This window comes from Mercenaria mercenaria, chromosome 11 (genome assembly GCF_021730395.1).
Source record: "Mercenaria mercenaria strain notata chromosome 11, MADL_Memer_1, whole genome shotgun sequence".
NCBI lineage: Eukaryota > Metazoa > Mollusca > Bivalvia > Venerida > Veneridae > Mercenaria > Mercenaria mercenaria.
Window position 1 is genome coordinate 61,665,280 of NC_069371.1, and position 14,104 is coordinate 61,679,383.

The 14,104-nt window shown below is 36.5% G+C and overlaps 1 protein-coding gene across 12 annotated transcripts in view; it reads left to right on the forward strand.

Annotated features, from left to right (window-relative positions):
- The window catches only part of LOC123531388 (RNA-binding motif, single-stranded-interacting protein 3-like), a 202,307-nt gene that overhangs the window by 78,216 nt on the left and 109,987 nt on the right, over positions 1-14,104 (forward strand). The window contains exon 1 of one of the 12 annotated variants that reach the window (XM_045312285.2): positions 1,745-1,970. The exons of the other annotated variants lie outside the window; for them this stretch is intronic. Coding sequence (XP_045168220.1) covers positions 1,899-1,970 — 72 coding nt within the window. The 5' untranslated portion in view covers positions 1,745-1,898. Of the gene's footprint in view, positions 1-1,744; positions 1,971-14,104 lie in introns of those variants that run through there. 12 annotated transcript variants of the gene reach the window in all.

A 14,104-nucleotide genomic window follows, 5' to 3' on the forward strand; every position in this document is an offset into this window, starting at 1 on the left:
TAACCAAGATCACCTGATCATGGTCTGTACTGTTTGTTAGTCAGTCAGAATATTTTCAGTGAGCACACTGGCCCTTTGAATAATAAATTGAAATCTGGACCAAGTCGTTTTAGAAATTTAGCAGGCTAAATGATAGGATTTTTTTTCAAGAATTTACTTGCTGCTGGGAAAAAGTGACCAGAAAACACTACTTGATGAGCCTATACGAGCAGATTAATCGAAAGTTAAAAAGCAGTCCTATAAAGATGTCGGGGGAATTTAAACGGGGTTTTTCCCCTTGTCATACTTATTAGGCAAATCAAATGTGGGTACAGTGATGGTGGTGCAGACTTACTTACATATGAATTTTGCATTAGATATCATAATAGATTTCCAAAAATTGTGTGCACGGGGGAGGTAAACCATTGCCACGATTTTGAAATAATCAAGAAAATCAACATTTCTTCTTCTTTTACCAATGTCTAATACTTAGTTTCCCTAACCTTAATACTTAGTTCCACTAACCTTAATACTTAGTTTCACTTACATTATCATTCTTCAGCATTAAACATACACTCTTTTTTGCAAAACTTGGTGGGAAAGAGCATTTTGAGAATTTTCAACCCTTCTTTAAGAAGTAGCTTTAAGGACCACGTTACTTATATTCTATTAAAAACAGAAATTCCTTCAGATTATTTAGAAATGTACAGAAATTCACTATGGAAGCAAATTCTGTTTCTTTTGTGCAGTTCAGTTATAGCTTAGACTTAAAAATATAAAGACAGGAAAACAAAGCATTGATATTTAGTTTATTGCAACATTCTTTTTCTTTTTATTGCACACTCTTTTTTTTTTCCTAGCGATTCTAGAATTTGATAAAATTTTGCACAAATGATGAATATTTTATTTAATAATAGCAAATGTATCGTCTCTGATAACCTTCGTTTTGAAAATGAGAATGGTCAGTTTAATTTAAAAAGATGGGTCAACTATTCCGGACTGTCATATTATGGACCATTAAAAGCCCCAGGTGTTTGGATAGATTTCGCTTAACCTGCTGTAATGTATTCCATTTATGAAGGGGATGAAAACTACCATTTACACTTAAATACGTTCTTAATTGTAATGAAAAGAAAAATAACAAAATTCCGCTGATTGTGACAGGTGATTACTATGATTTAAGCCGTTTTGCTTGACACTGCGTACATTTAGAATACCTCGGCATATGTCTAGCAGTGTCGTAAATCACGGGCTTCAGTGGTAAATTGTGGCAACATAATTTTTGTCACATTGCGGAAAATAAATTGAAAAAGGTACTCAGTTGAGAATCAAAGCTTTTGACAGGAAAGGTTTTAATTATAGTTTTTGAAAAGAAAGTTGTGTTTATTACGTTTAAACTGGAGTACATCCTGGATACATGACCAAATTTTTATAACGCTAATTTTACGATTCGGGAACTGTTTGGAATGTTTTGACAGTTGTATCACTAAAGCTGTTGCTGATTTTAATCTCGGACATCGTTTGAAGATTATTGATTGACGTATCATTAACATTGTTATACGAGTTAATTATCAAATATCAAATTCACGGAAAAATAGAATTACAGTCAATATTGAGAATACAGCCTATATTAAATTGCATTCGAAACCCGATTGTATCTCTTCGTCGATCTGAAACTCTGAACTTGTTCAATTTATTCGTAATTTTGTGATGCGTGTAAGGTGTAATAAGTAAAACTCTGAACATTTTTTATCTCTTATAGTTTTGTTAACTCAAGTGAAGAAGTTTAAGATACAGTGACAGTGAATTGGAGATCGTTTTACTCAGATCATAAACAATCTGTATTAAGGCTGTACTATTCTGCACGCTTGTGCATTTGAAATATTTTCTATAAGCTTAGTGTACTCTGCACGTCCCAAATGTCTATTACCTACGGTGATATAACTGACTATCTGAAGTCTCGACCAATCCTGCTCGCTAATTTACCCCAGGTAGGAACTTTTTTCTTTAAACTTTTTATTTACGTTAATTAACGTATTTGCTTTGATATAATTTCCTTCCTTGTTGCATTTTATGCAGGAATTGATTATGTATGCACATGTTGGTGAATGCTGTGAAATATAATACTTTTTATAAGTAATCATGTATTCAATGAAAGCAGTAAACTTTTTACTTTTATGTTGTTTTTTGTTGTTGTTTTTTTTTTTTTTTTTAGTGGTGTTAAAAAAGCAGAAGGTGCTTTTAATGACTTAATTGTTTTTTGATAGTTCACTTGTCGAAGTGTAAATGAGCTTGTATGATCCACCTGTGTACCTAGATCGCAGTATAAGTCGTTCTAGACCTACCATTGTATGTGTATCGGTTGTAAGTTTACAACATTTGCTGAATATAACATTAGAGGGTCACATTTTGTGTAATTTGAATGTGTTAGGATTTACATAATAATATCTTGACGAGTTGCAAGTTTTTTGGGTTCAATCCATGCGATGCAAAATTAGGTCATCAGGCAAATTCAAAGGGAACTTGGTGGTAACAGTGCCAGAGGGTGAAGGCTGTTGGGAATCATTAATGAAATTGGTGGCCAATGTTCCACCCTAAATCTTGGAGAAGGTTTTGTTATAAGTCTTGGAAGTCAAAAACTAGGTATACAGGTCAATCAAGAAAGTTGTTCACTCTTAGCTGGTACCAATTTGCTGCAATTTGATATAAAACTGTCAGGATGTTCCTAAATAAGAATATTGAAGAGTCTCGAAATTGGGTTATTGGTAAAATGTTGTTTCAGGTACATCAAAGAACTTTTGTAAACACTCTAAGGCATTTTTTGGTCATCGTTAAGAACTGAGTACAGTAGTTACCTTATAAATTTGGTAATATATTTGTGTTATTTCAAACAGGGCCACCAGAGCAATCAATGGAAATGACAGCTATTGGTAACATGTTTGAGAAGCACTATACAAATGACTGAAAACTACATGTATCTTATGGACAATTGTTTAATTTAGAATGATTTTAGGTCAGTGAATCTTATGTAGATAAAAATTTAAAGCCAACTTCACATGAAAAGTAGTTTTTAATAGAGGCAACTTATGACCATCTTTGTAAGAAATGTCAATCATTGAATTTTAAAAGCTTAAGTTAAATCTGCATAAGGGGCACAAATAGGTCACATACGATATCAAGCGAAAATGGACTTATAAACAATTACTGCCACATTTATGACTAATCTTCATGCTACTTAGTCAGAATGGTTTAATTGATGCTTTGAGGCAATTTTGAATCTGGGTCATGTCGGGTCAAAAACTAGGTCCGGGTCAAATCAAAGGAAAAGCTAATTAACACTGTAGAGGCCACGTTTATGACCATATCTTAATGAAACTTGGTCAGAATGTTAATCTTGATAATCTTTAGGTCAAGTTTAAATCTGGGTCAGATGGAGTCAAAAACTAGGTCACGAGGTCATATCAAGGAAAAGCTTGTTAACACTCTAGAGGCCACATTTTTGACTATATCTTCATGAAACTTAGTCAGAATGTTAAACTTGATGGTCTTTAGGTCAAGTTCGAATCTGGGTCATGTCGGGTCAAAACTAGGTCACGGGGGTCAAATAAAAGGAATAGTTAGTTAACACTTTAGAGGCCACATTTATGACCATATCTTAATGAAACTTGGTCAGAATGTTAATCTTGATGATCTATAGGTCAAGTTTAAATCTGGGTCAGGTGTGTTAAAAAACTAGGTCACTAGGTCAAATCAAAGGAAAAGCTTGTTAAGACTCTAGAGGCCAGATTTATGACTGTATCTTCATGAAACTTAATCAGAATGTTAATCTTGATGATCTTTAGGTCAAGTTCGAATCTGGGTCATGTGGGGGCAAAAACTAGGTCACCGGGTCAAATCAAAGGAAAAGCTAGTTAACACTTTAGAGGCTACATTTATGACCATATCTTAATGAAACTTGGTCAGAATGTTGATCTTGATGATCTTTAGGTCAATAGGTCAGGTGAGCGATACAGGGCCTTCATGGCCCTCTTGTTTTCGATAGTATAGGGACACATTTTTTTTGTTTCTGATGGTAAATGACTTGTCATATCTCACTGTGTTAACTAAGATATCAGCATGTATAAATGTGTTTAGACCTAATGACCATTGTAATTGTGTATGGTTGTAAGTATGATTACTATGCATCATTAATGCTGTAAGAAGTATGGTATACATTAGGAGGGTAATTATTGTGTATGTTGAATGTGTTTAGGATTTAGCATAATTATTCTGCATTCTGAACGCAGTTGCAAGTTTTGTTGACGGTTTGACAGGACCATGCGATGCAAGAATTATGCATAATCACTATGCATTTTCAATGTAGCTGGATACTTTGGTGTTGTAACAGTGCCAGGTAGGGTGGGGAAGGGGCTGGGGGTTGGGGTGATGATCAGGATATAGCAGAGGGGAGGGATGGTGGTGGGCCTATGTGCCACCCTACAGTCGGAGAAGGGTTTTTGTTATGAAGATCTTGAAATACAGCAAAACAATATAGGGGTATACAAGTCAGCACACAAAGTTGTGCACCTTCTGTTTTGATGCCTGGTTTATTCTCAAGAGAGTTACTGCATTTGACTGGATAAAAACTGTATGGAACACTGAAATTCCATAAAATGAAAAGAATAATTTGACATTGAGTAAGAAAACTCTATAGAAAGAGTAGTTTATATTATTAAAATGTTTGATTGCATGTGTAACCTATCTTAATGACTTTATAGTAAACAGTACTATGGCGATTTGTCCTTTGGTTCAGTCAGTAAGAGCCGAGTAATGCTAGGTTACCGGTACTTTGTTAATATTTTGGTGCTGTATCTTTCAAAGGCAGCCACCATGACCGGATGCAATGACAATGGAAATGTTTACATGACTATGTAGGTACAGCAGTTGTTTGACAGTAATGCACTACACCCTACAAGAAGTTGTATGAAAAGACACATGTATCTTATGGACACATTTGTTGTTTTAGAATTGTTTTTGGCTGTGTAAGTCTTTTTATCAAATAAAAGAATTTAAAGCAGACAACCTTCACATTAAATGGTAAGTTTTTATTATAGTCAAAACTTAGAAGCCATCAGTTCTGTAAGACAATGTCAAGGTCATTGAATATTTTTAATATTATGTTATATTTTCATAAAGGGCACATTAAAGGACCACCATATACTGAGAATCAGTTCGATAGATGGACTTACATAAAAATATAACTTCCACGCAGTCTGGTCAGGATCCATGCTGTTTGCTAATGGTTTCTCTAATTGCAATAGGCTTTGAAAGCAATCAGCATGGATCCTGACCAGACTGCGCGGATGCGTCGGCTGGTCTGTATCCATGCTGGTCTCACATGCACTATGTTGGTTTTCTCATGGTGCGGCTAATTTATATTTTTCAGTTAGTTAACCAATACAGTTTAAAAATTTGCATCTACAATAATGCAAGAACAGTTTTTTATATGCGAAATATTTTGCGTAGGTTTTTAAATGCTATTTTGTGGTCATATTACTTATAAAGCTTCAAGTTGACAAGACGTAATAAACAAGTCGTTTGAATTAAAATGGGAATGGTGAAAACAGGCCCATCGCATCGTTTTCATAAGAAAATATGTTTATCGTATGACAACGGGGTGCATTTTTCAAGTATGCTATTTTGTCATTAAATACAAGCTTGATAAACTACCTTATACGGGGCAACCATGCGAGAAACTAGAAAATGTTCTTTACAATTTTATGAACGAAAATCGCCATCTGTGCACTAAATCTACGAATAAATCCTTAATTCTTTCTTGCAACAGCTTTAGAATATCAGAATTTGATTGTTTCCAAGTAAAAAAGGGAGTTCAGGCGTAATTTTGGGTTATAGGTCACAGATTGATGTGAAATGCTGCATAATCGTAACAGTGTGGAGTTTTTTTGCTGTAAAACATATGAAAGGGGGCGTATCTTTGAAGCCAAATATTTGACAGTTTTGCTAAAAATAAATTGTATAATGGTGTAAAACCATGTAAACAGACATGAACATATAATTATATTGGGAGTTAGTTATTATTTTTTTTTTTATATTAATTTACTAAATAAAGTGTTCGTTTAATGCAGTTTTTTTTGGTTTTTTTTAGCTCACCTGAGCACGAAGTGCTCAAAGGTGAGCTTTAGTGATTGCCCTGTGTCCGTCGTCGTCCGTCCGTCGTCAAAAATTTTACTGTTAACACTCTAGAGATCACATTTTTGGCCCAATCTTAATGAAACTTGGTCAGAATGTTACCCTCAATAAAATCTTGGACTAGTTCGATATCGGGTCATCTGGGGTCAAAAACTAGGTCACCAGGTCAAATCAAAGGAAAAGCTTGTTAACACTCTAGAGGTCACAATTTTGGCCCAATCTTAATGAAACTTGGTCAGAATGTTGCCCTCAATAAAATCTTGGACGAGTTCGATATTGGGTCATCTAGGCTCAAAAACTAGGTCACCAGGTCAAATCAAAGGAAAAGCTTGTTAACACTCTAGAGGTCACATGTTTGGTCCAATCTTAATGAAACTTGGTCAGAATGTTACCCTCAATAAAATCTTGGACGAGTTCAATATTGGGTCATCTGGGATCAGAAACTAGGTCACCAGGTCAAATCAAAAGAAAAGCTTGTGAACACTCTAGATGTCACAGTTTTGGCCCAATCTTAATGAAACTTGGTCAGAATGTTACCCTTAATAAAATTTTGGACAAGTTTGATATTAGGTCATCTGAGGTCAAAAACTAGGTCACCAGGTCAAATCAAAGGAAAAGCTTGTTAACACTCTAGAGGTCGCATTTATGACTTTATCTTCATGAAACTTGGTCAGAATGTTAATATTGATGATCTTAAGGTCCAGTTTGAATCTAGGTCATGTTGGATCAAAGACTAGGTCACCCTGTCAAATCAAAGGAAAAGCTAGTTTACACTGTAGAGGCCACATTTATGACCATATCTTAATGAAACTTGGTGGAAATGTTAATCTTGATGATCTTTAGGTCAAGTTCAAATCTGGGTTAGGTTGGGTCAAAAACTAGGTCACCAGGTCAAATCAAAGGAAAAGCTTGTTAACACTCTAGAGGCCATATTTATGACTGTATCTTCATGAAACTTAGTCAAAATGTTAAACTTTATGATCTTTAGGACAAGTTTGAATCTGGGTTATGTCGGGTAAAAAACTAGGTCACCAGGTCAAATCAAAGGAAAAGCTAGTAAACACTTTAGAGGCCACATTTATGACCGTATCTTAATGAAACTTGGTCAGAATGTTAATCTTGATGATCTTTAGGTCAAGTTTAAATCTGGGCCAGGTGGGTTCAGAAACTAGGTTACTAGGTCATATCAAAGGAAAAGCTTGTTAACACTCTAGAGGCCACATTTATGACTGTGTTTTCATGAAACTTAGTCAGGATATTAAACTTGATGATCTTTAGGTCAAGTTCGAATCTGGGTCATGTGGGGTCAAAAACAAGGTCACAGGGTCAAATCAAAGGAATAGCTAGTTAACACTTTAGAAGCCGCATTTATGACCATATCTTAATGAAACTTGGTCAGAATATTAATCTTGATGATCTTTAGGTCAATAGGTCAGGTGAGCGATACAGGGCCTTCATGGCCCTCTTGTTTGGTTATATATTATGTCAGTTATAAATTGGCACCTTGAGAGTTTTTGCATTGTTAAAAAAAAAATATGTCTTAAATTTGCAAATATTTTGATAAAGTACCAGCAAAATATTTGTTTCTAATACATGTATAATAACACCATGGTATTAAATATACACACAGTTATCTTGCAAAGCCTTGATTGTTATTGTTGCAAAGTCACAATTTCCCCTACATGTTTGACTGATAAATTAATTGCTTGATTACCATGGTATCACTGACTGCAGACGTTGACATGGCAATGTTGCCAGTTGTGAATGCTGAACCATTGGTTGTTGCCATTGCTTTAAGTCTAATCTATGGTCACTGGTAAAGTTTACTTTGCACAGGAAGGAATACATTCACACCTTGACCCAGGATTGCCATGGAGACCATTCACATTGCCTCCCAGGAGAATGTCATAGAGAACATTCGCTTGTCTCAGGTTTGTTTTGGAAAACATTCACCTTGCATGTGAATTGTCATAGAGACCATTGAAACCATTGGTTGTTGCCATTGCTTTAAGTCTAACCTATGGTCACTGGTAAAGTTTACTTTGCACAGGAAGGAATACAATTCACCTTGTCCCAGGATTGCCATGGAGACCATTCACATTGCCTCCCAGGAGAATGTCATAGAGAACATTTGCTTGTCACAGGTTTGTTTTGGAAAACATTCACCTTGCATGTGAATTGTCATAGAGACCATTCACCTTCCCCCTCCCCCCCAGGAAAATGTCTTAAAGAACATTCCCTTGTCTCAGGATTGTTAAGGAGAACATTTACCTTGCCTCCCAGGAGAATGTCTTGGAGAACATCCGCTTGTCTCAGGATTGTTATGAAAAACATTCACCTTGCATGTGAATTGTCATGGAGAACATTCACCTTGCCTGGGAATTGTCATGGAGAACATTCACCTTGCCTGGGCATTTTCATGGAGAACATTCATCATGCGTGGGGATTGTCATGGAGAATGTTCACCATGCCTGGGCATTTTCATGGAGAACATTCAACTTGCCTGGGGATTTTCATGGAGGACATTCATCATGCGTGGGGATTGTCATGGAGGACGTTCACCATGCCTGGGCATTTTCATGGAGAACATTCACCTTGCCTGGGGATTTTCATGGAGGACATTCATCATGCGTGGGGATTGTCATGGAGGACATTCACCATGCCTGGGCATTTTCATGGAGAACATTCACCTTGCCTGGGGATTTTTCATGGAGGACATTCATCATGCGTGGGGATTGCCATGGAGGACGTTCACCATGCCTGGGCATTTTCATGGAGGATGTTCATCATGCGTGGGGATTGTCATGGAGAACATTTGCCTTGCCTGTGGATTGTTATGAAGAACATTCACCTTGGGTGTGAATTGTCATGGAGACCATTCACCTTGCCACCCATGAAAAATTCTTAGAGATCATTGCCTTGTCTCAGGATTGTCATGAAAACCATTCACCTTGCCCCCCTGGAAAAATTCTTAGAGAACATTGCCTTATCTCAGGATTGTCATGGAGAACATTCACCTTGCATGTGAGTTGTCATGGAGAACATTCACATTGCCTGGGGATTTTTCATGGAGGACATTCACCATGCGTGGGGATTGTCATGGAGAACATTTGCATTGATCGTGGATTGCTATGGAGAACATTTGCCTTGCCTGTGGATTGCTTTGGAGAACATTTTGCCTTGCCTTGGAGTTGTCATGGAGAACATTCACCAGGCATGGTGTTAGTCATGGAGAACATTCAACTTGCCTAGGGATTATCATGGGAAATCTTCACCTTGCATGGTGATTGCCGCGGAGAACATTCACCTTGCCTTGGTATTTTCATGGAGATCATTCAGCTTGTCTGTGGAAGTCATGGAGAACAACTTGCCTTGAGATCATCATGGAGATCATTCACCTTGCCTTGGGATTATCTTTAATAACATTCACTTTGCCTGGGGATTGTATTTGAGAACATTCACATTGCCTGTGGATTGTCTTGGAAAACATTCATCTTGCCTAGGAACAACATGGAGAACACAGTGAACAACATTTTTGTCGAGCCCGCTTGGTGTGAGCATGACTTAGTTGTCACTTTTGGCGTTTGATGTATGTGCGTGCGTCTGTTCGATTTTGTCTGGACCATAACTTTAACATGCATGGACCAATCTTGTTTATATTTGGCATGAATGTTAAACTCGGTGAGAAGGAATGTCATGTGCAAACCCCATGTTCCTGTCTCAAAGGTAAAGGTCACAGTCGGAGGTCAAAGGTCAAATTGAAGTTCGTCCGGAGCATTTCTTCTTAATGCATGGTGGGATTTTGATGTAACTTGGCATGAATGTTCACCATTTTAGGCGTAGTGTCATGTGCAAGAACCAGGTCCCTAGGTCTAAGGTCAAGGTCACATTTAGAGGTCAAAGTTTTTATTACTGGTTGTAGGGAAAAATCAAGACCACTTTTCTGTAGTACAACATGCATGTTACATCCAATTTTGAGGTGTATTATGACCTATCTTTACTGGTAAGGATTTTTGTGTGGACTTAGAGTGTCCTGTGCAATCCCATTCCTTATGACAGCTGGCGGGCTCAACATGTTGCCCTTGGGCATCTTGTTTAGGGAATGCAGTCATATTTTCTGAATTGCTTCCAGGCGTCCTGTAAATTCCTGAAAGGAGTATGGAATCATCCACACATTTGCTTTAATATTTTCTAAATATTAATCATCAACTTAGTTTTCAATATTCCTTTCTTCTATTATTGACTATAAATGGAAATGGTAATATGATATTGCATTATGGGATAAAGAAGGAATCAGAAAGAGTTTTAAATAGGCAGTTAATATTCCTAAACACTTTGCATTCTCATTTTTATATCGATTAAATTTTGCTTTCGTTTTTATTGACGTTAGCAATTCAAAAGATTGGGCAGTTTTGATAATACCAAATTATTTTCTTCACATCAATTTTTGATTCGTTGAACCATTTTTTGTGCCTGTTGATTATCTTTTTTGCCTGTTACGTGCCGGTGGTTTGACTGGCAGGTTTATGAAGTAGGTGCCCGCTAAATAGCTAAAGCATTTTTTCTTGTAAAAAAACAAATATACACAAAATTCTTGGTCAAGTTTGATAACCAGTCAGTTTTCCACTTAATAACTAAAGCATTGTTGTCTTAAAACTTACAAATACTCATACCAGACCAGTATCTATAGAGTTGTGGCCCCTGACTTAAATAAAATTGTGAAAATTGACAGTGTCCTCTCAGTAATCAGTGTAGTTTCCTTTGATCTCAATCATACATCGACATATTAGATATGTTTCACTATAAAAGAGAATATACTTGTGCCAGTTATTCAAATTTGAGCCGTGCCATGGGAAAACCAACATAGCGGGTTTGCGACCAGCATGGATCCAGACCAGCCTGCGCATCGACGCAGTCTGGTCAGGATCCATGCTGTTCACTTTTACAGCCTATTGGAATTGGGAAAACTGTTAGCGAACAGCATGGATCCTGACCAGACTGCGCGGATGCGCAGGCTGGTCTGGATCCATGCTGGTCGCAAACCCACTATGTTGGTTTTCTTATGGCGCGGCTCCAATCTTTTCCAGTCTTAAGCTGTTGTAGCAGCAAATCTCAGCGTTACAAAATGTCAACTTTTGCCTATTGTTGTTAAGTGACTGTTTTAAGTCAATACTAAAAAAATGAAGTCAATATTAAAAAATGACTGTTTTTAAACTCAGTACTAAAAATTGTTGTTTTAAAGTCCATACTAAAACTTTGAGTACATATCTCGTATTGTCAAATAGTGCTTATACTTATTGTACAGTCAAACATTGATCACTTGAGATCACAAGCATGATCAAAATACTCAAATTATGCAAGGTTTTGAGAGATCCAAATATAGAAAATATTAGAAAAATAGCATTGGCACCACATGAAAATTCTTCAAGTGAGCCAGGACTTCAGTCGTTGGTGCTCAAGCAATAGTTGCTTTTGTAGTAAAAAATAGTAATGACTGTTTACAAGCCTTTGTTAAACCCATACCTAGTAAAAGAGCTTCGTTTAAAGCAGCCTTGTAAATTTAATATGCAACATACCATTCTGTCTATAATCAGACAGCTAAATATGAAAAAAAAATGCCTTAAGCTGAAATTTAATGCATTAAGTGTCAAATTTAGGCTCCTGAAGTAAAATGATATTTATAGAAATTATGTCTTCTTAACTTTTAATTTTTTTTTCAAAATAATTAGATTTTAATTGTCACCTAGTTTGATTGATGTAGTATGTTTTAATCAGTAGCTTGTTTTGGTTAAAATGACATTAAAATTACAGGTTAATCATTTAAATTGATGTTTACCTTTCAGTTAATTTATTCATTTGTAAAAGGTTTAGTTCAACTGTAAATGATTGAATGAATTTTGTTTAAAGTTGAATTGGTTAAATCTGTAATAATATAAGAAACGGTTTTGTGATTTTAGCGACTGACTTCTTTTATAATTCTTGCTGTTGATACATGTGGCAAGTTTCAGTTCTCTCCCTTTTGTCATGACTTGATTAAAGTCTTTTTATTATAATATGTATAAGTGATCATACTTTAAAAGAGTTACATTTCCGCATTATTTAAAGATGGTGATCTGCACATGGACTAGTAAATAAATAGAATGGGGTTATTTTTTTAATTGGCAAATTTTCTTTCAGTAGCATAACTACACTGAAGTTACTATAGCCAAAGATTATCACAGTTGTACAAAGATGTTATAGGTATAAGTTGTTTGACTGTGCTATTTGATATGTTGGTCACACCAGGGGCCTCCTTGGCATTATAGTGGTTTAAGTCTTTGACTTTGATTCACTTTCCTCTCTGCTTGGGTCTTCATGTAATTCCTTACATGAAGACAAATGTACAGCTTACTATTAGAAGGTTAGGGTTTAACCCAGGTCCAAACCGTTCCCCACAGTACCCTAATAATGTTCCAATGGTTTCTTCTTCCACCATTAAGACTGGAAAATAGCCATATAACCCGGTGATCTTTTGGGGTTTTTTTTGGGGGGGGGGGGGGTTCAAAGTCGCACCGGCACAATTATAGGACATAATTATGGCTCTTTCCTGCTTTGATGATGGAGGAATTTAAGACCCCAGGTGCCCCTCCATACATGGTTTCATCATGAGTGGTCATCTAGGTAGAACCACCAATCTTCCATAAGCCAGCTGGAATTGGCTTCCTCACATGTAGAGTTCAACGTCCCGAGTGAGACTCGAACCCACAATCGATGAGGGGCAAGTTATTTGAAGTCAGCAACATTAACCATTCGGCCACTGAGGCCCCCCAGTGTTGATGTGACTGAAAATGAACGGAGACTGTAGAATGGTGGGTGGGGTAATTGAAGTTCTAGAAATTAAAGTAAGTCTGACTAATTCAGTTTGATGATGAATTTAGATAGTATGGGAGAGTTTTATTTTGTTCTTCTGAGCTTCTAGTAATAAATTAACTCTGGTGATTATTCATGACCAAATTTTATGATAATCTATCCAGGCTATAATCATGTCCCTGTTATTTTGATAAATATATTGGTTACAAGTGCATTGAATGGAAAGGAAATTGTCAAAATATTCTATACATACATGGTATGTTTATCTTTAAGAAATTTGATATAGTGATACCATATATTGTCCGGTTTTGACTTCAGTGGAATTTTGTTTCAATCTAATGTAAACAATCTTGAAGATGAATTGTAAACAATATTTTATGGTAGACTAGATAAAATTAATATTATGATTGGAGATTGTTGTATAGTGTTTCATACCTTGCATTTTTCTGTTAATCATAAATTTTGTCAGTGATAAAATGTCTGCTTTAAGTTGTGGTGATGGTATTTAGCTTGTAATTTAACATCCAAAGAAAGTTAGGACTGAAGTTGTGTAATGGGCTAGTATCCAAGCACAATCCAGAACAGTACCAGTCTAGCATCCAGACAGAGACAAATGACTGCAGTTATGTCTAACAGTTGCTGTTGTGAAGCCCAAATACAGTTAAAAAACAGTTGTATAAGCCCAGACACAGTCCAGAACTGTGCTTGTGAAGACTGCAAACAAAGTCTTAAGTTCTGCAGTTGTGAAGCATCCAAACACAGTCTAGGACTGCAGTTGTTGAGCATCAGAACACAGTCTAGGACTGCTGTTGTGGAGCATCCAGACACAGTCTAGGACTGCAGTTGTGGAGAATCCAAACACAGTCTAGGACTGCAAGTTGTAGCATCCAATCCCATCGTCTAGACTGCATTTACTAGAAGTCTGTGAGGAGCATCCAAAACTGTGAATGCATTGTACATCATACAGATCTGCAGTTGGAGCATCCAAACACAGTCTAGACTGCATTTGTAAAGCATCCAAACACTGTCTATGACTGCATTTGTAAGCATCCAAACACTGGTTGCTATTAGACTGCATTGTAAGCAT